The sequence below is a fragment of the Populus euphratica genome, unplaced genomic scaffold, assembly GCF_000495115.2.
Source record: "Populus euphratica unplaced genomic scaffold, PopEup_1.0 scaffold366.1, whole genome shotgun sequence".
Taxonomy (NCBI): Eukaryota; Viridiplantae; Streptophyta; class Magnoliopsida; order Malpighiales; family Salicaceae; genus Populus; species Populus euphratica.
The window spans coordinates 78,871-104,308 of record NW_011500066.1 but is presented as its reverse complement, the minus strand read 5'-3'; the positions used below and the strand labels follow the sequence as shown (position 1 = coordinate 104,308).

Genomic DNA, 25,438 nt, shown 5'->3' with positions numbered 1-25,438 from the left:
TTTAGCCCAAACATGAAACAAGTTCAGCGTAAAGACAGAAAAAAAGAAAAGAAAAAGAAGCCACAGTGGATCAGAGCACAGGCATGTATCTAGTGTCTCCGTAGAGGACGATGCCATGCAATGATAGAAACCCTAGTTGATAGAGACACCAACAGTGGCTGGATAATCACGGCTACACAAACATGAGAAAAAGGCTCACTTGCCAGTAAGTATTTAGAACAAGGAAACATGCAAATAGAATGTGCAATGTTTACATGGCATGTAGGGAGGAATAGAAGATGCTACACATAACGGGAAGAGAGGAGAGGAAACGAGAAACAAAGGTGCGAGGGACAAGCATGTAATTAAAGAGATAAGGTATGTGAAGAGCCACAAGATCCCAAATTCATGTCATTAAAGCTATCCATAGGCGAGGCTACATGCTTGGCCAAGGCATGTGTTCATAGGGTTAGCCAAAAAGCATGTAAGGCACAAGTCCTTTTCTTTTTATCATCATGAAAGAGACACCATTGTCACTAACTTACACTATCTCTCTACACAGGTTTCAGTCCTAATTAGCCAGTTCTATTTTAATCTGCCATCATTTGCCACATAATGTGATCTTAGCTTTCCCCTAGCTTTCTTGCCCCACAACATCATAACCTTAGAATCTCAAGCTTGAAAGGAAATAAAAGAAACGTGCATGACGTTTGCACCTGAGCACATGATGCCCATATCATGTCACTGTGGCACGCATTTTATTACAAAAGCGAAGAGGTAAGGTGCTCGATACAAATTTGATTTACAAACAAGAAAGGCGCACTCTAGATAGTTGACTTACTGTTTGCTTCCTCCATAATCATTTGTGTAGAAGAACCAGTTGAGAATCCCAACGTAAGCATTACTCTTCCAAACTATTTACATTTGTCAGGTAGAGATAACCAACCTATAATATGCAAAGTATAAATTAAAACAAGCCAAAAGCAGATTTCTGAATCATGAATAATGACTTCAGGTCATGACCAAGCAAACTGGATAAGAAATCAATAAAAAAGGTAGATAATCACATATGAATGTCTCAATACAGCCTAAGCCAACTTCACACCAACTTATAAGAGTTTCTATATCATAAAAAATTTATAACCTTGTTTGTAAACAAATTCAAAATTGAATGGTGTCTAATTGAATAATATCCTAAATATAATTTTATTTTAATTAAAATTTAAGGAAAAAAATAAAAAAAAGGGCTAAATATAAAGAACCCAACGCCAAGAGCTGGGTGGAGCATTATTGGCCCAAAATAGAGAAGTCAAGAAAATGAGCCTGGCCTTCTTTTTTTTTTTTGTTAAATTGGGCAGATAACATGTTATTCACCAAATGTTTTTTTTATAAAAAACAAAAACAAATCACACATCATCAATTGAATTCTAGCCACTCTAGATGGCTGAAAAGTTGAGTTCTCACTTGTAGGACAAAAAACACTCATTTTAAACCCCTTTTCACCTGACCACGATAAATTCATTTCTAACCTTAAATCAACCTTTCATCTATATAGAAAAACTTAACCCAAATAAAAAAAAAATATTGAGTCTCAATCTACTTTTTCCGACAAGATAAAGGATTAAAAACACATCAATGATACTCACTCGTCAAAGAAAACTTATTGACACCAAAATCAGCCTTTTTTTTTTGTCAAAATGTGCCATCCAATCACTTTTCTCTCATCTCTCAAGCTAAAGAACTAAAAAGGAAACAAAATAAAGTAAGCTAAAGAACTAAGAAGGAAACAAAATAAAGTTTTGGACCAAAACTAAATGGATCACAATAGAAGTCAAAGGCAAATATGTGGGACTAAAACATACTTTTTCCTGCCAAATTGAGATTGACCACGCCTTTTTATGGTTTTTAGTGTGGTCCTTTTCCTTTAAATTGTTTCTTTATACTATAAAATCAAACTACATCTCATTAAATTGACCTTTAATCAAGTTTTTCAATCTAATTAAAAACTTTAAATCTCAAGAATATGCAATGAAACGAAACTCTCAACTCACAAAACACCAAAAACAACACATGAAAGGATGCAATAATAAAAAGAAAAAGTTTAAGACCAAAAAAAATAAAAACATTGCTCCAATCCACAATTGTACTCCAAGAGAACATTATATTAAGCTTATATCTTGTTAAAACCAGAAGGTAAGAGGGTACTAACTAATGTTTCTAGTGAAGACGCTCAGTTGTAAACTGCTACCCCAACACGTTTTTTAGTTCATGTTTTAGCTAAACCAACATTCTTTCCCCAACGAAGAACACCCCTGCATTAAGAAGTTTTGAAAGGTGATGATTAGTTACAATCTTCTAAAAATCATTCTTTTACCATGGAAGATTAAGGAACATGTTATCATGGTTTTCAATAGATAATTTAGCTTCAATGAATTCCGACAATTAAAGGAAATGTATTAGGTTAACTAACATCACCTTAGCAATAAGATCTATCTACTAACAATCATTTGATAATCTTTCTTTCTTTCTTTCCCCCTTCAATTTTTTTTAGAAAAAAGTAATTCATCATTTCTCTATGAGTGTCCCAAAAATCTCACTCTTAAATAAAATAATCTAGTTGACTATTGCTATATAAGCAACTATTTCTATTATAAAATAAATAATTTTGTTTTTTATGAATCTCAATAAAAAAATTGTCAAAAAGAATTAACATCAATAAGAGGAATTGATTGGAACGACTCTTTTAGGTGTCATGAGTACATGGAAAAATCTTACGATTTCTTGCCATGACACCACATGACATTTGACTTGTATGCCAAGTAATATCTCAAGCAACTCAAACCAAGAGCCTTTCCTTCTATTCAATTTTAGAAGTCCCATCATCATCTTTTGAAAGAGTTGAAAACTTGAAATTCTGTTATTCTGCCAAAATCCCAAGAACACATTCTCCAACCTGAATCAGTAATTTCCCTTCGTATGGTGCTACCTTACATGGACTTTTAGATGTGCTCTAGGCTCCTAAAATAGAAGGGTTCCCAAATCAAAGGCTGCTTTTAGATCATGGGATAAAGATAAGAACAAATTCAAAATTAAATTCAGAAGAACACACGTCTGATTTAAAAAAATATAAAAAAAGTTAATTGCTCTTGTTTAGTTTTGACAAGGAGAACAAGCATTTAAGAGTTTATGTCAGTAGATAAAAGAGGATAAATGAACAAAAAATGTTCTACAGACCTTTCTTTCTCTGACGGTAATTATCATTGAGAAGTTTCTGGAGCAATGCATCCTGATTGCAGCAATCAAATAAATTAGAATTTGAGCTTGAGCAACAAAGATATCACATAATAATGAACTTAAAAAGATGAGAGGGGCGAACATCAGAGCAGGAAAAAGAGAAACCAAACCAATTGTAAACTAAGCACCAAACCATTTTAAATCCTTTATTGCAACCTAATTCCCTTCAAACAGCTAAAAAATACAGCCAGACTCCTAAAACTACATAAGGGGTTGGAAAGAGAAAACTTCAAAATTAAGTAGAAGCAAAAAAAAGTACAAGAAAGAGGTACAATTCCATACGGACCATAACCTATAAGTCTTTTGCCACTATATACAACATGCATGCTCTGTAACTGAATATACAATTGGTTAGCATATTGTATGGTTCTTCTTATCACATCATGAATAGTGACTAAAGTTCACATATGAAAGTGAAGGCTCACCAACATATCCGTAGAAGTTAGAATGACAAGGGATCTTAACAATGGGTAGAAGAAGGGAAGGTTGAGTTAAGTCATAGACTCCAAAAATAGAAAAGTGGTATATAATACAAGATTACAGATTTATTACTTGATTGGAAAAAAATTGCATATCTCACCCATGGAAAAGTCTCCATTTAAGAATATATAATAACAAATGTGATGCAAAATTGAAAGAAAGAAAGAAAGAAGAGATAATATTGACTAGGAAATCTGTACTTGTACTTCACAGCGTACAACTGCAATCACATAGTCATTATGTTCCTCAAGACTCAATGGAGGAAACAAAAAGTGCGTACAAGCATATAGCTGCATCATTTTAGAAACAATGGTGTATATTATCTGGCAAAGTTAAATAAACTTCAGGAAAACAGAAATTGTGTTACAAACATAGAATATACCATGCAGCTTGTAAGCATCAACAAAGAAATATGCATTCTCAGCTAATCATCTAAAAAAGCCATCAACCAGCATATCTGCCCATTTGTTAACGAGTTGATCATTCCTTAATACCCTGTGCTTTTTCCAACATAATTATTATTATTATTATTATTATTATCATCAATAGATCATGCCATTAATGTGTGATTCAGCTTTGGACCCAGAGCACAATAAACATAAACCTCTTGTGTTGCAAAAAGAAGGTGCAATGCAGCCCATTTACATTGATGTAATACAAAAGGCGTGCCAAGAGTAGAATCATAACCTAACAATCAAAGGATCTGAAATTCAAAAATAAAATGGGAGTGACAAATACAAAATGAATCTGGTTAGAGAGCAAGGGAAATATGAAAAACACAACCATGCATCCATAAACAGAATGCCATGCATCTGCAAATATTCTACCTTTCCTTTTCTGATTCAAGCACCAATAAAGCACAGATTATGACCATCCTCTCACAATAACAAAATGTAAGAAATACGAAGGTGTGGGTCCAAATGGTGATTGAATGAAACAAACAAAATCAAAACACACCTCAAAAATACTATCATCAATATAAGCCAAATTCGCGGCATTAAACACTGATGGAGGCTTCTCTACTTTTGGCCCACTGAATCATCCAATTGTTCTACAATTTCACATAAATTCCAATCAAAAAGAAAAAAAAATGGTAACAATCCCAATTGAAAATGATAAAAATAAACGAATCCTTCATTTGATCATCAACCCTTGTTAGGAATGACAAATCATTAATTTGGTTTCCATTAATTATTCTATTACCTATCATTTCCTTGCTATGGTTATTTATCTGAGAAACTAGCTAATCAAAGTAGGAAATGGAAGACCAAAATAACAGAATCTTGGCAATCCCTGAAAACCCATTAACACAAATAACAAGGTTCTTTCTTTCTTTGACTGAACAGAAAAGAATTCTCCTTATTCATTAACCACAACACCATAAGAAAACAAAAGTCCTATATTTCTTTCAAGATAGATATGAGGCTAGAGGAACGTGGCTAGAGAGAGAGAGAGAAACAAGTGTGAAAGTGATAAGTACCTTTACCCTGAACAATAACAGTCTTGCGTTTGAAAACGTCAGAAACTGCCTGAGCAGTTAAAGTGAAAGTCGGTGAGGAAGCAGTTTCTGTCGGTGGTGGGGAAGGGACAGAATTGTTGGGTTTAGGATTGAAGGTTTTTGAAGGAGATTCTTGGATTGTAAGGGGGTTGGGTGTCCACTGAAGCAGCTCTTACTCTCGTTACTTTCCTGGAAATCATATTCATATCCATATCCATATTCATTTGTACTGCCGTTGCCGTTGGCTCCCTCTTCTTTCATCGGTTAAGGTACAGGCACCAGTGGGACTCCGACAGGAGTATAGGATACTATGGCTGCTGGGTTGGGTTTCGGCTGGTTTTGTTTGGGCTTTCTTTTGGTTGGGGATAATTAACCTTATCTTCTTCTTCTTCTTCTTTTTTTTGTTTTTTTCCAAACATTCAATGGTGGGGCTGTAGGTGCATTTCTTATGGGTGTCAGCATCTCCTTGAAGACAATAAATACACGCACGCATGCACTAGATTATTATCTCACATGTATTATGAGTAGAATTATTTTTTTTTGTGTAAAGAAACAACTAACTAATTTTTTAGTAGGAAAAAAAAATCATGTGAGCATTAATTTAATATATGTTGGTCTAACTTTGTGAATTTAAAAATAATTAATAAAAAGTAATTTAATTTAAAATGAATTTTTAAATTAAAGATTTTTTTTATAAATATTGAGACTGATCAACTCGTCTTAATTTACTAATCTATATGTTGGATTATGAGACCATGATAATTATATAGAAAGCAAATAAATACATATTATAAATTCTAATTTCAATAAAATTAATTTTAAATGAAGAAATTAAAAAAACAAAAAAAAATGACTTGAGTTAACTCATATTAATTTTCCAAACTAGTAATCTGGGTTATGAGACCAAGATAACCTAATAAAAATAAATTAAAAAAAATTATGAAACTAGATTTTCGACTAGTTTAGTGTTGAAAAATAAAATTAAAAAAATTAATTAAAAAGGATATAAAAATAACTTGAGTGAACTTAGGTTAACCTACCAATCTCGTGACCCAAGTTGTGAAATAGAGATAGTCTCGTATAGAAAGAAAATTAAAATAAATAACAAAGTCTAATTCTCAATCAACTCAATATTAAATGATAAAATTAAAAAAAATCAATTAAAAAAACTTGAGTCAATTGAATTATCTCGTCAAACCTATAGTCTGGGTCATTAAACTAGAATAACCTCATAAAAAGTAAATTAAAAAAAATTATGAAGTCAAATCCCCAATAAGTTTTATATTGAATGATGGAATTGAAATTAAAAAAATCAATTATAAAAACAAAAAACAACTCGAGTCAATCTGGATAATTTACCAAACCCGTGATCTAAATTATAAGACAAAAATAATCTCATGAAAAATAAACCAAAATAAATCATAATATTTAATTCTCAATTAACCTAATATGTCAAGGATGCATTTGATAAAAAAATGATGTGATGTGAATGATTTTAAAATCAACAACAATAGATCTGACGAAAATGGATGAAAGATGGGTTTGGTTGGTTGTCTTTGTTATGGTGTTTAGGCTGGATTATAGTGATTTTAGGGTAAATAAGATGGAGGATAAACTAAAGTGATACTTTGATAAGTCGATTTGAACACCACAAAGATCAATCTAGGATTTTGACGCCACACTTTTTGTGATTAAAGAGTGATAAGTTAGGTAGGGTTCTTCACAAATTAATTTGGAAGAACAACTCTTAATTCTCTGAATTAAGTTTCAAATATTGGCCAAAAGTCCTTTATTACATATTCTGATAGCATATTTATAATTGGAACATCCCTCTATAGTTAGGAAAATTTAATATAACAGAAGTCAAGCTTAAAAATTAGATTTTGACAAAATAACTAAACAAATTAAACTAGCACACATTTTCTGACTTTAATTGAAACATAAACAGACCAAATTTAAAATGGCTATAACTTCTTGCATAAAAGTCCAATCCAATCATGGTTGGACAATCTCAAAAGATCACATTCTGAACTTGAAATTCACCTAGATTAGTCTTGTTTTCACATGCAATGGATGACTTCAAATTCAGGTATTATACTTATTCTTACACCATTAGTGTAACCTTTTCACCTTGACATAATTAACTTAGCTAGACATAATGAAAGAAAGCAAAATAGATAAACAAAATAAGAACATAAAAGTTAACTAAGTAAAGGAAAGGAAATGAAAGGCATAAACTTAATATTAATGAAAACAAAGCATAAAAAATACAAAGAGAGAAAGGAAGAGCATGATCTTGATCTGGAAATCAAGATGCCTAAATGCATGGCAAATGCCTCCTTTTATAGGCCAAAAATGGGAACTATTGATTTGATGACTAATTGATAAGTGGGTGACCAACTTTTGACTTGGTGACAATCCTTATCTTCTCTTGTCTGCCCAAAACGTCATTGATAACGTCAAAATTGGAGCCAGTTGTAAACATGAAAGTTGTAGGCAATTGTCTCAGCTTTCTTGTGTAAAAATTTCAGCTCATTTGGACTTCTAGAACTCCAGATATGGCCAAAATACCGAATAGTGCTCGGGCTGGAAGACAGATTCGGGCTTCTTTGTTGTTGCTACAATTTGGACTTGATAATGGCCTTTTTAGATCTTGGGCTCCATATGAAAGTTGTAGGCCTATGTCTTACCTTTCCATCCATATAAATTGGACCTAAATCTGAGATCTGTAGCTCCAGATATGACCCAATTACCGAACAGTGTTCCGGTTTGGATTGCACCGACATCTCTTTTCTAAGTTTGGCCATCTCTTTATCCTTGCAATTTAAGTTCTTCAAGTCATCAATCAATCCTTTCATTTATGTGATAGGCCTGCATTAAAAATAGACATTTACCATAAATTATAGGTATCTTATATTATTAGATACATTATTATAAAACATATTTTAGTTAAGGAGTTATTGATACTTCAAGTGCAAAATGATGATATAAAACCATGATAAAAATGCACTTTTAAGTACTAATCACACCCCCCAACCAGCTTATTACTAGTCCCTAGTAATCAAAGCGTTAAAATAGAAAACAAATTTGCAAATTTCACAAAGCAAGGTATTCATCATTTAACTTCCATTAATCTATCCAGATAAACAAACTCTCATTAAATTTATATATCTGCTCAATACCACTTAACAAGATATTAATAAACCTTTCTTTTGTGCTCAATGTATCAACACATAATTATGGGGCTTTTCTTGGAAGAAAACAAAATTTTTGTTCTAATGTTTAAGGTTAACTTCCTTGGGTTGGGATTATTATTTTTGTCTTTTTTTTTTAATGTATATACATATAATTTAAAAATATCATGCATCTTTAACCCATGTAATGAGCTTTCAGCTAATGACTCCCAGACCAGTTGGTATTAGGGCATTAGGTGTTAAGACACCCCTACGAGCTTAGTAACTCGGGTCGCAGATACTGATATGTAGATAGTGCAATGTTTGATTCCTTTAAGCTTTTCTCCTCAACCCATGTAACAAGCGTTGGGCCAATAGCTCCCAAGTCAGTTGACTTTAGGGTATTAGGTGTTAAAACACCCCTTCGGGCTTAATTGCTTAGGTTAGGGAGGCTACGAAACCAAACTTATCTACATTTTTATTATCATCATTTTTTTTTTCTTTTTTTTTTTTTTTTTTTTTTTTTTTTTTTTTTTTTTTTTTTTTTTTTTTTTTTTTTTCTTTTTAATTATATACAATCCCTTTCCCTTAGTTGTTACCTTTAACAAAAGAACATAAATAATGTAATAATCCAATATGCAACCCACAATCATATGTTAAAGTGTGTGTGTGTAAATTAAGGTTTAAGAATACATGTTAAATAAGTATATGAGCAGAATTAAGTGGTAACAATACGAGAGTTTGTAAACCTGAATATTTCAGGAAGTATTATAATAGACCTTGTTAAGAATGGTTACTAAGATGCGTCTCAAGAGTCACTTTAACAAAAGAACTCCTTTACTCTGCCATCCTAGTAACAACAATTATGCACATGCTTTATGAAATGAAAAACAATTTTTTTTTTTATCAACTACTACCCTCTCCCCCCAACCAAAACGAGACATTGTCCTCAATGTTCTAAGGTAGAAAGATAGAGTATAAAAGATATCACCTGAAATAACGAACACTGACAAAACCTGAAACACACTGAAACAAAAATAAGAAATAACAAAACATAATAATAAAACCAAAAGACACAAAAATTCACAAATGAAGGCTCAAATCCAATCTAAGCTTTTTACGGCTTTCCTTAGATGACCAATTTATGCGACTCATGGAAGGATCAATCACAGGAATGAAAGATTGTAGTTGGTCAATCAATTGTTCAGCAGTAGTAGCAGAGATTATGATTTGTCGTGCAGAAGATGTTAGAAATTCCTGTTCCACAGCATGATCAAGAAAAGACAACAACTTATCATAATAACCATTAACATTTAACAAACCTATGGGTTTATGGTGAATGTGCAATTGAGCCCAAGAGGAAATATGAAAGATCTCTTCCAATGTGCCTAGACCACCTGGTAAAGCAATGAAGGCATCAGCATGGTTAAACATTGCATTCATTCGAGCTGACATTGTGGAGACCTGAAGTTCCTCTCCAATTGTTTTTCCAATGATGTCCCCTTGTGCCAAAGCTTCAGGGACGATTCCTAAAACTTGACTACCTCCTAAAAATGCAGCTATTGACACACCTCCCATTAACCCAAGACTGCCTCCCCCATACACTAAATGAATCTTTCTCTCAGCTAGCACCTGACCAAGATGATTTGCTGATTCTAAAAACTCTTTTTCTTTCCCAGGACTAGATCCACCGAAAACACAAATATTTCTTATATGATGACTTGGGGAACTTGCCATTTCTACACACTTCTATATATGCTGAATGAATGGGTTGAGTAGAAATGATGGAAATGAAGAGAAGATTTTATAGATGAGAAATTGAAAATACAAAGCATACCACCTATATGTAGGCTAGCTGAAGTCTTACTCTCTCTCTCTCTTTCTTATTTATTTATTTATTTATTATTATTATTTTATTATTATTATATATATATATATATATATAAATGTATGTACAAGCAGTTGTGATTGTGGCTCACAGCTTTCCCTTGGTTTTACGTCCAAGAACGGCTTAAACGCCCTCTATGGGTCGGGGATAGGCTTCCCATCCAGTTTTCTTAAAAACTGGCAAACAGGGTCTTTTTTAGTCAGATTCCCAAGACTAAGTCGATCATGTTCTTTATGAAAATGAGGCCATAAATCATGAATTGCACGATGCACATCTCCACTAGGATGCGTCTCAAGAGTTAATAGAAGATTATCTAAAGACTCCTTACTCAGGCCATCCTTAATGAATTGTATTTTATCTTCACGGTTTATAGATACCATTCCTAAAGAACGACATTTTGTATTACAAGTCCATCTGGCACATCGGTGACAGACTTTTAGTCGTTTTGCACGACGTTTCTTTGCAAAAGTGCTTTTACCTGTCCCAGGCATGTATGAAATAAAAGAGTTGGAAGACTCACCTGATAATCGGATCTTTGCTTCAATTATCCAGCGAATATCTTCAGGAATTCCATGGTTCATTAACAACCTCAATCTTTCACACCTAGCACGGTAAATTTTTGTAATCGCATTCTGAGGCAGAGCAGGAAAATACTTTTTCAATTTTTCAAGAGTGGTGTCCATTTTTGTTTTGTTTTGTTTTTAAAGAGAAGTGCAGAAGAGATGTAAAGAAAAGAGAAGGAACAAGGAATTGAACAAATATATACAAAGATATCAATTATCATGGGAAATTGAAAGAACCGACTTAAGAGTCACGGAGTACCGTTATCCGCCATTTGACCGGGGTTGGAGAAAGACTAGCAAAACAAAAGTCACACCAAAAAGAAACACAAAAAAAATATGAGAAAAACAAAATAATCAACCTTCATATACAGGATCATTCAAACCAATGGATTCATTTTCACTAGGAAAATTATCAAAGTAAGCTTTCAAACGATGTCCATTGACCTTGAAAACATTACCATTCTTTGGATTCTCAATATCAAAGGCCCCATAAGGATATACATGTTTCACAACAAATGGACCGCTCCATCTTGATCTTAGCTTTCCAGGAAATAAATGGAGTCGAGAATTATAAAGCAAAACTTTTTGACCAACATCAAATGTTTTTCTCAAGATTCTTTTATCATGAAAGTCTTTGATTCTTGCTTTATGAATTTTTGAATTCTCATATGCATCATTTCTTATTTCTTCAAGCTCATTTATTTGTAACTTACGCAGCTGACTCGCATCATCCAGGTTTGAATTGAAAGCTTTAATAGCCCAATAAGCTTTGTATTCAAGTTCCACAGGCAAATGACAAGGTTTTCCATAAACCAACCTATAAGGTGACATACCTAATGATGTTTTAAAAGCAGTTCGATAGGCCCATAGTGCATCATTAAGTCTTAAAGACCAGTCCTTTCGATTAGGGTTCACTGTTTTTTCCAAGATTTGTTTGATCTCCCTATTAGCAAGTTCTACTTGTCCATTTGTCTGGGGGTGATAAGGGGTGGCAACTTTGTGTGTGATTCCATATTTCTTCATTAAAGACTCAAATGGCTTGTTACAGAAATGTGTTCCACCATCACTTATCATGGCCCGAGGGATTCCAAATCGACTCAAAATGTTTTCTTTCAAAAACTTAATGACTGTTTTATGATCATTGTTACGACTTGGAATTGCTTCTATCCATTTTGAAACATAGTCTACTGCGACTAATATGTACACAAAACCAAATGATGGAGGAAATGGACCCATAAAATCTATACCCCAACAGTCAAAGATTTCAATGACAAGAATAGTACTTAAAGGCATCATGTGACGTTTTGAAAGAGATCCTAACTTTTGACAATTTTCACAAGATTTGCAGAATGCATGCGTGTCCTTGAACATGGTGGGCCAATAAAATCCACATTGTAAGATTTTTGCAGCTGTCTTTTTTGACGAAAAATGACCTCCACATGCCTCAGAATGACAAAATTTAATGACATTACTTACCTCATTGTCAGGAATGCATCTTCGAAATATTTGATCAGGACAATATTTGAATAAATAAGGGTCATCCCAATAAAAGTTCTTCACTTCGTTCAAGAACTTTCTTTTGTCTTGAGTGCCCCAATGCGCTGGCAAATGTCCTGAAACAAGAAAATTAACAATATTAGCAAACCAAGGCATTGTAGTGACAGAAAGTAAAGATTCATCAGGAAAGTAGTCATCGATTGGTGTGATGTCAGATTTCGAATCAGTTGCCAATCTTGACAAATGATCCGCGACAACATTTTCGGTGCCTTTCTTATCCTTGATTGTGATATCGAATTCTTGAAGTAACAAAATCCACCGCACCAATCTAGCTTTAGAATCCTTCTTGGAAAGAAGATATTTCAACGCTGCATGATCGCTAAAAACAATAACAGGTGAGCCAACAAGATAAGATCTGAATTTTTCACACGCAAATACTACAGCAAGTAATTCTTTTTCAGTGGTTGTGTAATTTATTTGAGCACTATTTAAAGTTTTACTTGCATAGTAAATGACATAGGGTTTCTTATCTTTTCTTTGTCCTAAAACAGCACCCACGGCATAATCACTAGCATCACACATTATTTCAAAAGGTAATGACCAATCAGGAGGTTGAATAACAGGAGCAGATGTAAGCAGGTTTTTAAGTTTAACAAAGGCTTCTTCACAATATTCAGTCCATTCAAAAACATTATCCTTTGTTAGAAGGTTACACAATGGCTTAGATATTATACTAAAATCTTTGATAAACCTTCTATAAAAACCAGCATGTCCTAAAAATGATCTAACATTTTTAACAGATTTTGGTGTTGGCAAGTTGGCAATTAACTCAATTTTAGATTTATCAACCTCAATTCCTATTGATGAAACAATGTGACCAAGTACAATGCCGTTTGTTACCATAAAATGACATTTTTCCCAATTCAACACAAGATTCTTCTCTTCACACCTGTTCAAAACCTTTTCCAAATTAGTTAAACAATTATCAAATGAATCACCAAAAACAGAAAAATCATCCATAAATATCTCAAGAAAACGTTCAACCATATCACTGAATATGCTAAGCATGCATCTTTGAAACGTGGCTGGTGCATTACATAATCCAAAAGGCATCCTTCGGTATGCAAATGTACCAAATGGACATGTGAAAGTAGTTTTCTCTTGATCTTCAAATGCAATTTCAATTTGGTTGTAACCTGAATAACCATCTAGAAAACAATAAAATTCATGACCTGCAACTCTTTCTAGAATTTGATCCATGAAAGGTAAAGGAAAGTGATCTTTTCTAGTCATTGAATTGAGTTTCCTATAGTCAATGCACATGCGCCAACCAGTAATAGTCCTCGTTGGAATTAACTCATTTTTCTCATTTGTTATCACAGTAACTCCAGACTTTTTAGGTACAACTTGGGTAGGACTTACCCATTTGCTATCAGAAATAGGATAAATGATTCCATTATCTAGAAGTTTAATGACTTCATTCCTCACTACTTCTTTCATATTAGGATTAAGCCTTCGTTGCATTTCTCTAGAGGGTTTAGCATTTTCCTCCAAATAAATCTTGTGTGTGCAAATCAAAGGACTAATTCCTTTTATGTCAGCTATGGTCCATCCTAATGCATTTTTGTGCATTTTCAGAGTTTGTAATAACTTACCTTCTTGATGAACATTAAGTTTGGAAGAAATTATTACCGGAAAAGTTTCATTTTCTCCCAAAAATGAGTATTTGAGATTACATGGTAATGGCTTCAAATCGGGTTTTGGTGGTTGAACACTTGAAGGTATGGACCCAATTGATCGTGGTGGCAATTCCTCAATTTTTGGTCTCCAAATATTTGCCTTTGATTCTTCCTGAAAACAAACCATTTGCAAATCTTCAGATTCATTAAACTCAATTTCATTGGAAGAATTTTCAAATTGATCGTAAATTATTTTTTCAATAAAATCTACTTCCTGTAAATCATTATCATCTCCAGGTTGCTTGCAAATGTTAAAAACATTCATTTTTAATGTCATGTTTCCAAAAGATAACTTCATCACTCCATTCCTACAATTAATCAATGCATTAGAAGTTGCAAGAAATGGACGTCCTAAAATAACAGGAATTGAATTGCATGCTTCAACAGGTTGTGTATCCAAGACAATAAAATCCACAGGAAAGATGAATTTATCAACTTGTACTAACACATCTTCAACTATTCCTCTAGGCATTTTTATAGATCTATCAGCAAGTAAAAGAGTAACAGAAGTAGGTTTTAACTCACCGAGATTTAGACTTTGAAAAACCGAATATGGAAGTAAATTCACACTAGCTCCAAGATCAAGTAAAGCTCTGTCAATTTTATGTTCTCCAATAAAGCAAGAAATTGTAGGACAACCAGGGTCTTTATATTTCAAAGCATTATTGTTCTGAAGAATGGCACTTACTTGTTCGGCTAAGAAGGCTTTCTTTTTCACATTCAATTTTCTCTTTACAGTGCATAGATCTTTCAAAAATTTAGCATAAGATGGTACCTGTTTAATAGCATCTAGCAAAGGTATATTAATCCTTACCTGTTTGAAAGTTTCAAAGATTTCAGAATTGTGATTGACTTTCCTTTGTTTGGTCATGGCATGAGGAAATGGAAGTGCTGGTGGGGAATCAGTCTCTTCCTTGCAATGATCAGGTTCAACCATTTCCTTACCCTTGGAGACTAACTCATCTTCTTTCTCACAAGGTTCAAGAATAGGTTTTTTAATAACCTTACCACTGCGGAGAGTAGTGACTGATTTGACTTGATCCAGATGTTGGCTTCCAGAACTGCTTGTACTTGAATTGTATTGCCCTTTGGGATTTTGCTGGGGTTGAGATGGAAACTTACCTTTCTCCTGAAAACTGAGAGCAGATGTGAACTTTGCAAGAGTATCTTTCAAATCAGCCATGGTTTGAGCATTTTGAGTGTTGATTGTCTCTTGCTTTTCAATGAATGCATGTAATGTTTCCTCAAGATTTCTTCTAGGAGGGGGAATATAAGGAGGTGCATATCCATGAGAATTTTGAAAATTATGTTGTGTTTGAAATGGTGGGTGTGAAGTTTGTGCATTATTGTTACCACTCTTCCAACTGAAATTTGGGTGATTTCTCCAACCAGGGTTGTACGTTTGTGAGTACGGGTTATGACTTGGTCTTTGGAAACTATTTAAAGCATTGGCTTGTTCATGGAGACATTCCTTAAAAGAAGGCAACGTGGGACAATCATTGGTTGAGTGTTCATTGGTTTCACAAATTTGACACACAATTTCTTGAACAGATTTTAATTGACCACTCTTTTTTAATTCTAGTGCCTCAACTTTTCTAGCTAAAGATGCAAATTTGGCTTGGAGGTCATGATCTTCCCTAAGGCTATACATGCCTCCATTAGATGTATGAGGTTGAGTTTTACCTGGTGCCTCACAAGTACCTGTGGTGTCCCAATTTTGAGCATTTTCAGCTAGCAACTCTAGGTACTCCATTGCTTCATTAGGGTCTTTATTTTCAAAAGTTCCATTGCACATCAATTCCACCATTTGCCTATCTTTAGGTGTTAACCCTTCATAAAATTGTGAAACCAATCTCCATGTTTCAAAACCATGATGAGGACAGGTATTAAGCAAGTCTTTATATCTATCCCAACATTTATAAAATGTTTCTCCTGGTTTTTGAGTAAAAGTGGTGATTTGTCTTTTGAAAGAGTTTGTTCTATGAGAAGGGAAAAATTTCTTTAAAAACTGTTGTTGCATTTCATCCCAAGCATGAATGGATCCTGACCTAATATTTTGTAGCCATGTTTTAGCTTTATCTTTTAACGAAAAAGGAAAAAGCTTTAATCTGATGGTGTTCATGCTACAATTTAAGTCATTATAAGTGTTACAAACTTCTTCAAATTCTCTTAAGTGCAAGTATGGATTTTCTAATTCTAAGCCATGAAAAGTGGGTAAAAGTTGAATAATACCTGGCTTAAAATTAAAATGAGATGCATCAGGAGGAAAAACAATACATGATGGTGCACTTGTTCTTGTTGGATTCATATGATCTCTAAGTGTTCTAACACGATTATTCTCATTATTCTCATTATGAATTGATTGGTTATCTTCTTCGGCCATGTTTTCTAAAGAAAATGATGATTTTCTAGAAAGTCTACCACTTAATGTACGTGTCCAAACTCTCATGCAAATACAAAAGAAAAGAAAAGAAAAAAGAAAAAGAAAAAGAAAAAGAAACAACAATTAGAAAAACAAATAAAAGTGAAAATAAAATAAAATAAAATATTTAATTTATACAATAACTTACCTCCCCGGCAACGGCGCCAAAAACTTGACACGATCAAAGAGTTGATGTCTTATCCCAAGTGCAGGAGTGTCAAAGTAAAATAACCCGGCAAGACCGGGGTCGAACCACAGGGAGGTGAATTATATAAATTACAAATAAAGAAAAAGATTTAAAGAGAATAATAACAGAAAAGGAGTTGAAGAAAGTTTTGGGATGTGATATTGATGTAAGGATTAAACAATAACAAAACATATGTCAAGGTTATAGGATTCACTAATGGTATTTCAAATAAATATAATATAAACTCTTTTTATTACTCAACTAGAAACCACACACAAAGGAGGTTCTAATCGGATGATTTCTCGTTATTAGCTCATTATAAATTACTAACATGATCATATTAATTATCTTATATAAGTAATACCATACTTATAAATATCATCAAGCATTCATGTTGCTAGTTTATGTTAACAACAAATCAAGTTTCTATCATAATAACGATTTCGGCCGAAAACTATGAAAGATCAAGCATTTGATGTACCAAATATTATACAACACAAATCTAAATTAAACATTTAATAAGCAAGGTATTAAGAATTAGTAAGATAAAAAGATAAAACATGTTAATAACAATCTTTCTTGGATATAAACATTTAAAGCTCATGTTGAGTTTATATTATACCTATTCTAACACCATTAGAGAAACCTTTTCACCTTGACATAATTAACTTAGCTAAACATTAAGAAGGAGAAAAACACAAATAAACAATATAAGAACATAAACATAATATAAGCTAACTAAGTATAGGAAAGGAAATGAAAGAGCATAAACAAGAGATTACTATAGCATAAAAGAAAACTTGAACATTACAAAGATGTAGAGAGAAAGCAAGAAGATAACTTTGATCTGAAAATTAATATGACTAAATACATGGACAATGCCTCCTTTTATAGGCTAAGTTTCAGAACTATTGATTGATTGAAGAATTGGTGGGCATCCATTGATTTGGTGGCTGGTTTTTGACATTAATGGCTGCTGGTTTTTTGATATTGTGGGCTGATTTTTGATATTGTTGGCTGGCCAAAACGTCATTGCTCACATCAGAATTATAGCCAACTGAATTGTGGAATCTGTGGGCAATTGTCTCAGCTTTCCATCAAAAAAAACCAGAGCTCATTTGGACTTCTAGAACTCAAGATATGAGCCAAAAACCGAATAGTGCTTGAGCTGCAGGACAGCTTCCGACGTCTTCGTTGTTGCTAAGATTTGGGCTTGAAAACGGCAGAACTGAGTCTTTGACTTCATATGAAAGTTGTAGGTCTATGTCTTACCTTTCCATCGATATAAAATGGACCTAAATCTGATATCTACAGCTCCAGATATGATCAAATTACTGAACGGTGTTCGAGTTTGGAATGCACCAGCAACACTTTGCTAAGTTTGGCCTTCTTTTTATCCTTTCAATTTCAATCCTTAAACTCATCAATCAATCCTTTTATTTATGTGATAGACCTGCATTTAGGATGAACATTTACCATGAATTAAAGGTATATTATATTTTTAGACTTGCTAATATAAAACATGCTTTTGTTAGGGAATTTAATGATACTTTAGGTGCAATATGATGACATAAATCCTTAATGAGAATGCACTTTTAAGTACTAATCAAGTTTCAATTGTAGGCAAATAAGCACCCTTGGATCAATTTCAAATTGATTGCTAATTTCTAACTCTAACGGAGCTTCAATCATTCTAATTTGACTCGTCAAAAATTTAATTCTCAATCAACTCAATATTAAATGATAAAATTAAAAAAAATCAATTAAAAAAACTTGAGTCAATTGAATTAACTTATCAAACATATAGTCTGAGTCGTTAAACTAGAATAACCTCATAAAAAGTAAATTGAAAAAAATTATGAAGTCAAATCCCTAATAAGTCTTATGTTGAATGATGAAATTGAAATTAAAAAAATAAAAAAACAACTCAAGTCAATCGGGTTAATCTACCAAACCCGTGATATAAATTATGAGACGGAAATAATCTTATAAAAAATAAATCAAAATAAATAATAATGTCTAATTCTCAATTAACCTAATGTGTCAATGATGCATTTGATAAAAAAATCAATTAGAAGAAAAAAAATACTCGAGTCTACTGACTTAACCTGTTAAACTCGTGGTTCGAGTTATGATACTAGAAACACATCATAAAAAATAAATTGAAAAAACTATGAAACTCAGTGCCTAATAAACCTAATATACAAGGATGAAATTAAAATTAAAAAACTAGATTGGAAAAAAAACAATTTAAAAAAATATATATTATTCTAGTAGATAGTGTTTTATGAGGAGGGGGCACAATAAAATCTTATTCTCTTTTAGTCTTTGTTGAAATTAAAAAGAAAACATTGATTAAAAAAAATAAAAAAACTCCATTATAATGAATAGTATTATGTGAGGAGGGATATAATAAAATTCGCTCCTCTTTTAGTTTTTTGTTGAAATTAAAAAAAAATATATAGATTAAAAAAATATTATTATAGTGAATATTATAATGTGAGGAGGGGTATAATAAAATCCCCTCTTTTTTTAATTTATACTAGTTAGATGGTCTGTGCTACACTGCAAGCTCATCTTTTTTTTCTTAAGAAGTTAGGACTTGACGCTGGTAAGACCCAAGGCTAATTGAGTTCTACATAGGTAGGATCTAAGACTATTTTAGGTACAATATGTAGGCCTAAGAATAGTTAGGTTTTAGTGTGTTTAAGCACCACATATGAGCTGAGAGTATGCCAAGCCCCTAAGCAGACAACTCAAGTGCTATATATGCGCAGGAGTGTGCCCTGCACAAAGGCAAAATCCAAACACCACATGTGCTCAGGAGTGTGGCCATCACTAGTTACAATATGGAGGCCTAAGAATAGTTAGGTCTTAGTGTGTCTAAGCACCACATATGTGCTGGGAGTATGCCAAGCCCCTAAGCAAACAACCCAGGTGCTATATATGCGCAGGAGCGTGCCCTGCACAAAAGCAAAATCCAAACGCCACATGTGCTCAGGAGTGTGGCCATCACTTAGGTAGGATCCAAGCACTACATGAGGGCAGGGGGTGTGTCAGCCCCCAGGTAGCAGCTCAAGTCCATGGTTCCCCACGTAGTTTTCTTTGATAGTAATAACAATTCTTTAAAAATTTATTAATGATGATAATAATAATAGTAATAGTAATTTTTAGTTTTACCTTTCGAATCAAATCTATAGTTGTTTTTCAATATTAAGAATAATTTTTTTCTAATTTAGATATTATTTGATTAATAATATTAATTATTATAAAAATAATAATATTTATAACACAAAAGATAATAATTTTTAATATTAATACTTTTGACTATAGTAAAATAATAATATTCATAACACAAATAATACTATTTTTAATTTCAAGAATATTTAAAATGCAATTAATAATTTTTTATATTAAAAATTTGAATTCTTATAAAAATAATAATATTATAACACAAATTATAATATCTTTGATATGAATATATTAAATTATAAAAAAATATTAATATTTAGAACCCAAGTAATAATATTTTGATATGAATACTTTGAATAATAATAAAAAAAAAATATTTTTTAGATGAATGCTTTGTATTATAAGAAAAATAATAATATTTACAATGTAAATTATAATATTTTTATATTAATACCTGGAATTGTTGCATATTTTTAATAATATTACGTCGAAGGCTAACTTTTTATTTTTATTAAAAAATACCATAAAAAATTATAATATAAATGATAATAGGTTTTCAATATTAATCATAATATTTTGTTTAAAATTTATTAATTATTTTATTAATAATAATAAGCATAATAAAAATAATAATATTTCTAAAATAAATAATAATATTTAGAATAAGGATCCAAGAACCTTGGATCTTGATGAAGGACTCAACAAAATTAGGTTTTTACACACAAACCATTGATATTGAATCTTGACGACAAACCTATTTCTCTTAGTTCCAACTCAATAAGCCAAGCGTTAAGTATCCTCAAGTGGGGAGCGAGTATGGTTCCCATCCAACACATTCCAAACACCATGTATATGTAGGGATGTATCTGGCACAAAGATAGGACCTAGGCGCCATTTGTATATTACACTACAAATTACAAATTGCATTAGTTGAAGTGGTGGAGCTAGAGTTTTTCCAATAAAGGGGCAAATTATTAACATATACTATATTATATAGATAAGCATTCAAAATCAATTCAAAACATATATACTCATTCATATTAATTAAAATTAATTTAAAAATACTTTTAAATTGAAAAAACTTCAATTATAATTGTTTTCTTCGAGTTTTCATATTTTAAAACCACTTCATATTGGCTTCATTATCAATCTTATCGAAGATATCTTTCTCAATGTATACAACCAAATTATCATTCATCCACTTAGCTCCCATTCTATTCCACAATCTACTCTTGACAATATGCATAGCAAAAAAAAACTCTCTCCATTGTAGTAGTTGCAACTAGTAGAAGTAATGACAATTTGATAAGCATATATATTAATGGAAATATCAAATTCTTTTTTGTTTTTACCATTTTCTCTGCAAGATTAGCAATATCTTCAATACCAAAAAACTCATCATCACCATGTAGATCGATAATATACGTATCAAGTTGGTCACCAAGTATTATAAGGTCCACTATAGAGAATTCACTAGGATAAAAAAGAGCAAGGCGAAGAAGCTTTTTTTTGTTGAAAGCAGAGAAAGAGTCACTTAGGTTTAAACATGCCACATGAAGAAGTAACTTTGTACTCGTCTTAGTAAAACGATCATCCAACTCAGTAAGTTGCATGTCAATGATATTGTTAAACAATTCATAATGGAAGTGGTGTAGGTTTATAATCCTCTAAGATTTTCGCCTTGAACGCCTATGAAGCTTGTACTCATCATCCATGTTTAGAATATCAATATCATGTTTGATGCAAAAGGATGACATTTCTTCTAGTAAAGATTCCCAATCATTCTCTCTCATCATTTTGAATTGTTCCTTTAATGTTTTCAATAAACTCATAGCATTTTCTATATCTTGATATTTTCTTTGTAATGCTTGTGAGAACTCATTAGTAACTGCTAGTATCCTTCTCAAACAATAAAGCATGAATACAAAATTAAATGATTCTATAATATCTGTTAAAATAACTGCTTCTGTTCTCTATTTTTGCTGAGCTCACCCCATCCTCCCTTATAATCTCAAGCACATCAAGAACTGATGAAACATTGCAAGTAGATGAATAATTGTAATATAATGGGAGGCTCAATGAGTATCACGATACCTTTTAAGAGAAGTTTCTTGATTTAAGCCTCGTCCACTAGAAATTTCTCCATTTTCAAGTCCTTTAATACTTCTAGCATATTGTTTTTCTCTAATCACCTCTATCCTTTTACATGATGCTCTCCAACTATATTTATCATGCTAGAAATAAAATTGAAGACATATCTAATTTCATTATGCTTCTTTATAACAACCATAAGAGTTAATTGAAGTATGTGAGCAAAACAATGTACATAATATGCACTTAGATTGATATTTAAAATAAGTGCTTTCAAGCCATTGAATTCACCTCGCATGTTACTAGCTCCATCATATCCCTGACCACGTAATCTTGATATGTTTAGCCCATATTTAGAAAACAAAGCTTCAATAGTTGCCTTAAGTGAACTAGCGGTTGTATCTCACACATGTTGAATGCCAAGAAAACATTCAATTATATGTCCATTGTTGTCTGCATATCATAAAACAATAGCCATTTGTTTCTTGATTGATATGTCACGTGACTCATCAATTAAAATTGAAAATAATAAGTCACCTAGATCTTTAATAATTACACTTGTAATCTCCTCTGCAGCAGCTTGAGTAATGTCTTTTTGAATATCTTGAGAAGTCAATTTGTTATGTCTAGGAGTTTCACTGAAAATAACTCTTTTAATAGCTTTATTATTTCTAGAAAGAAAATGCAAGAGCTCTAGATAATTTCCTTGGTTGCTTGAACATTCACATTCATCATGGTTACGAAATGGAAGTCCTTGGTGCAACAAAAAACAAGCACACTTTATTGAAGTGTTCAATTGAGTTTGATAATCACTTTGACTTTTTATTGTTTGCTTAGATAACAAAGTCATGATACTTTGTTTTTCATTCATCAAATTCTCACATTTTATTCTAGCTGCATTATGACAACTATTAGACTTTCCAATATAAAGATCAAATCTTTCCTCTTTTTTTTTTTTTTTTTTTTTTTCAATTTGACTACCCCTCACCCACAAACGAATCAAAATCCCTTTTTGACTTGAAAAGATAATAATACAAGCAGAAGGTAGCAGCTTGAGTAATGTCTTTTTGAATATCTTGAGAAGTCAATTTGTTATGTCTAGGAGTTTCACTGAAAATAACTCTTTTAATAGCTTTATTATTTCTAGAAAGAAAATGCAAGAGCTCTAGATAATTTCCTTGGTTGCTTGAACATTCACATTCATCATGGCTACGAAATGGAAGTCCTTGGTGCAACAAAAAACAAGCACACTTTATTGAAGTGTTCAATTGAGTTTGATAATCACTTTGACTTTTTATTGTTTGCTTAGATAACAAAGTCATGATACTTTGTTTTTCATTCATCAAATTCTCACATTTTATTCTAGCTGCATTATGACAACTATTAGACTTTCCAATATAAAGATCAAATCTTTCCTCTTTTTTTTTTTATTTTTCAATTTGACTACCCCTCACCCACAAACGAATCAAAATCCCTTTTTGACTTGAAAAGATAATAATACAAGCAGAAGGCAACATCTTTAGCTATGTTGTACTCTAACCATGTTGGGTATGCACCAAACCAAGCCAGATTAAAATGTCATAATGTTGATATATTTCCAAATTATTTTTGAGAAAAATCACAGTGTGAAGGTTGTCAAGGACCTTTTTGTAAATAAACTCTTCGGATTGCATCCTTATCATTTATATGGTATTCATAAACTGGTCTTCTTAAGCCAGGGTTAGCAAGGAAAGTGTTGGGGTTGATTTCAATATGACTTTTCTTTGAACTTGATTGAGTTACATGACTTGAAGTTTTGATTGACTTTTCATCCTCAAGCGATTTATGCTTGAAATACTTGTTTAGTGACATGTTAATTTAATATGAACTTGCTGAATTCTTTTTATCATCATTAGTGTCTATATAATAATTAACACAATTACATAATAATTCACTGTTAAATAAAAACTAGTTGAGTTACACAATAATTCTAAATCTTCCATATGAAATTCATAACAAAATACATATTAATTCATCAAAATCAAAACCTATTTCAATTCATATCTATATGCATATAATAAGTATGTTGATTAAATTATACTTAATCATTTCTAGATACTTAATTGAGGAGAAATGCCTAATGCATGTGTAAGATGAACAATTCTTGAAAAACATGTTTTTTACTTGATATTTTACTTACAAACAAGTTATATAAAAATATTAAATTTCAATAAACTACTCTACCAGTACAAGAGATGTCAATAATAGTGGTTTTGCATGAATATTAATTTATTCCTTTATAATAAGAAAAGAAATATTTAATTGATTAAATTAGCAGATTTAAATATTTATTTTGAACATATTCATATCAAAACCCCTAAATTATCATAAACCCTAATATTTTTAATAACTAATTATAAAAGAATAAAATTAAAATTAAACAATGAAATAAATAAAAAAATAAAGAAAATTTATCTAAAATATAAAGCATAAGGCAAGAAAAATTAATTGCTTAACTATACTTAATGAGAAATTTGCATACCAGAGAGACAGAGAATAACCGCTCATGAAAAGAACAAAGCAGTAAAGGTAGGGAACAAAAAATACTCTTTGTTAGTCAAGGGATTTTATATTTTTAAGCCTGCAACATTAATTTGACATATAAATAAAAGAAAAAAGGGAAAAATTTGTGGAATGAGCCATGCATATATATTATATTAGTATATAAGTCAACAATTATAAACAATAACAACTTTTTTTTTCCTTCCTTAACAATTTTCTAAAATAATATATTAATAATTTAATATTAAAAAAAAGAGTTAAGGGTGGCAATTTCCCCCTTTTGTCCTTTAGTGGCTCCGCCACTAATTAAATGCCAAAAAAACTCACATATCACTAGCCTTTTACATTCTTTTATTTTGTTTTTTGTTTTTCCTAGTTCAAGTCTTTTCTACTTTGATCATTAATTTTTTTTTAATTTTATTAATTTATGTTGCATTCACAATAAAATGAGCTTGATAATTTTATTTATTTATTTTCTCTAGGATTATGGTGATTTATAAAAAAAGAAGATAATTTGACATTGGATTGATACTTGGTTTTGTAAAAAATAAAAATTAGTTTTATTATTTATGAAAAAATAAAAATATAGGGACCAAAACTAATAGTGAGGCAAAATACAAGATTTTTTTTTTAAATTGTTCATTAGGCGCTTTTTAAAAGATAATTGCCACCAAAATCTTTTAATTTTCCTTTTTGGTTTTTAGTTTGAAATTGTAATGTTTTAGTCTAAAACTTTCACATTTCAACCTCTGAATTCAAATGAAGAGAGAGTCACTAAAGAACAGTTGAAGAGAAAAAAAATAGTCAGTTGGCTAGATTTTGTGATAAAAAAGTTAAATTTAGTGTCAGCACGTTTCTTTTGATGAGATGAGTATCATTAAGGTTTTTTGAACT

The 25,438-nt window shown here is 31.7% G+C and overlaps 1 protein-coding gene across 1 annotated transcript; it reads right to left on the bottom strand.

Moving 5' to 3' along the window:
* Positions 1-375: 375 nt before the first annotated feature.
* Positions 376-5,512, bottom strand: LOC105108262 (uncharacterized). The gene is made up of 7 exons (XM_011002510.1): positions 5,428-5,512; positions 5,234-5,320; positions 4,711-4,793; positions 3,954-4,043; positions 3,214-3,265; positions 2,189-2,291; positions 376-925 (listed from the first exon to the last, which is right to left on the bottom strand). Exons 1-6 carry the CDS (start codon positions 5,510-5,512, stop codon positions 2,257-2,259), a joined length of 432 nt encoding a protein of 143 aa, XP_011000812.1. The 3' UTR covers positions 376-925; positions 2,189-2,256.
* Between the last annotated feature and the right edge of the window lie 19,926 nt (positions 5,513-25,438).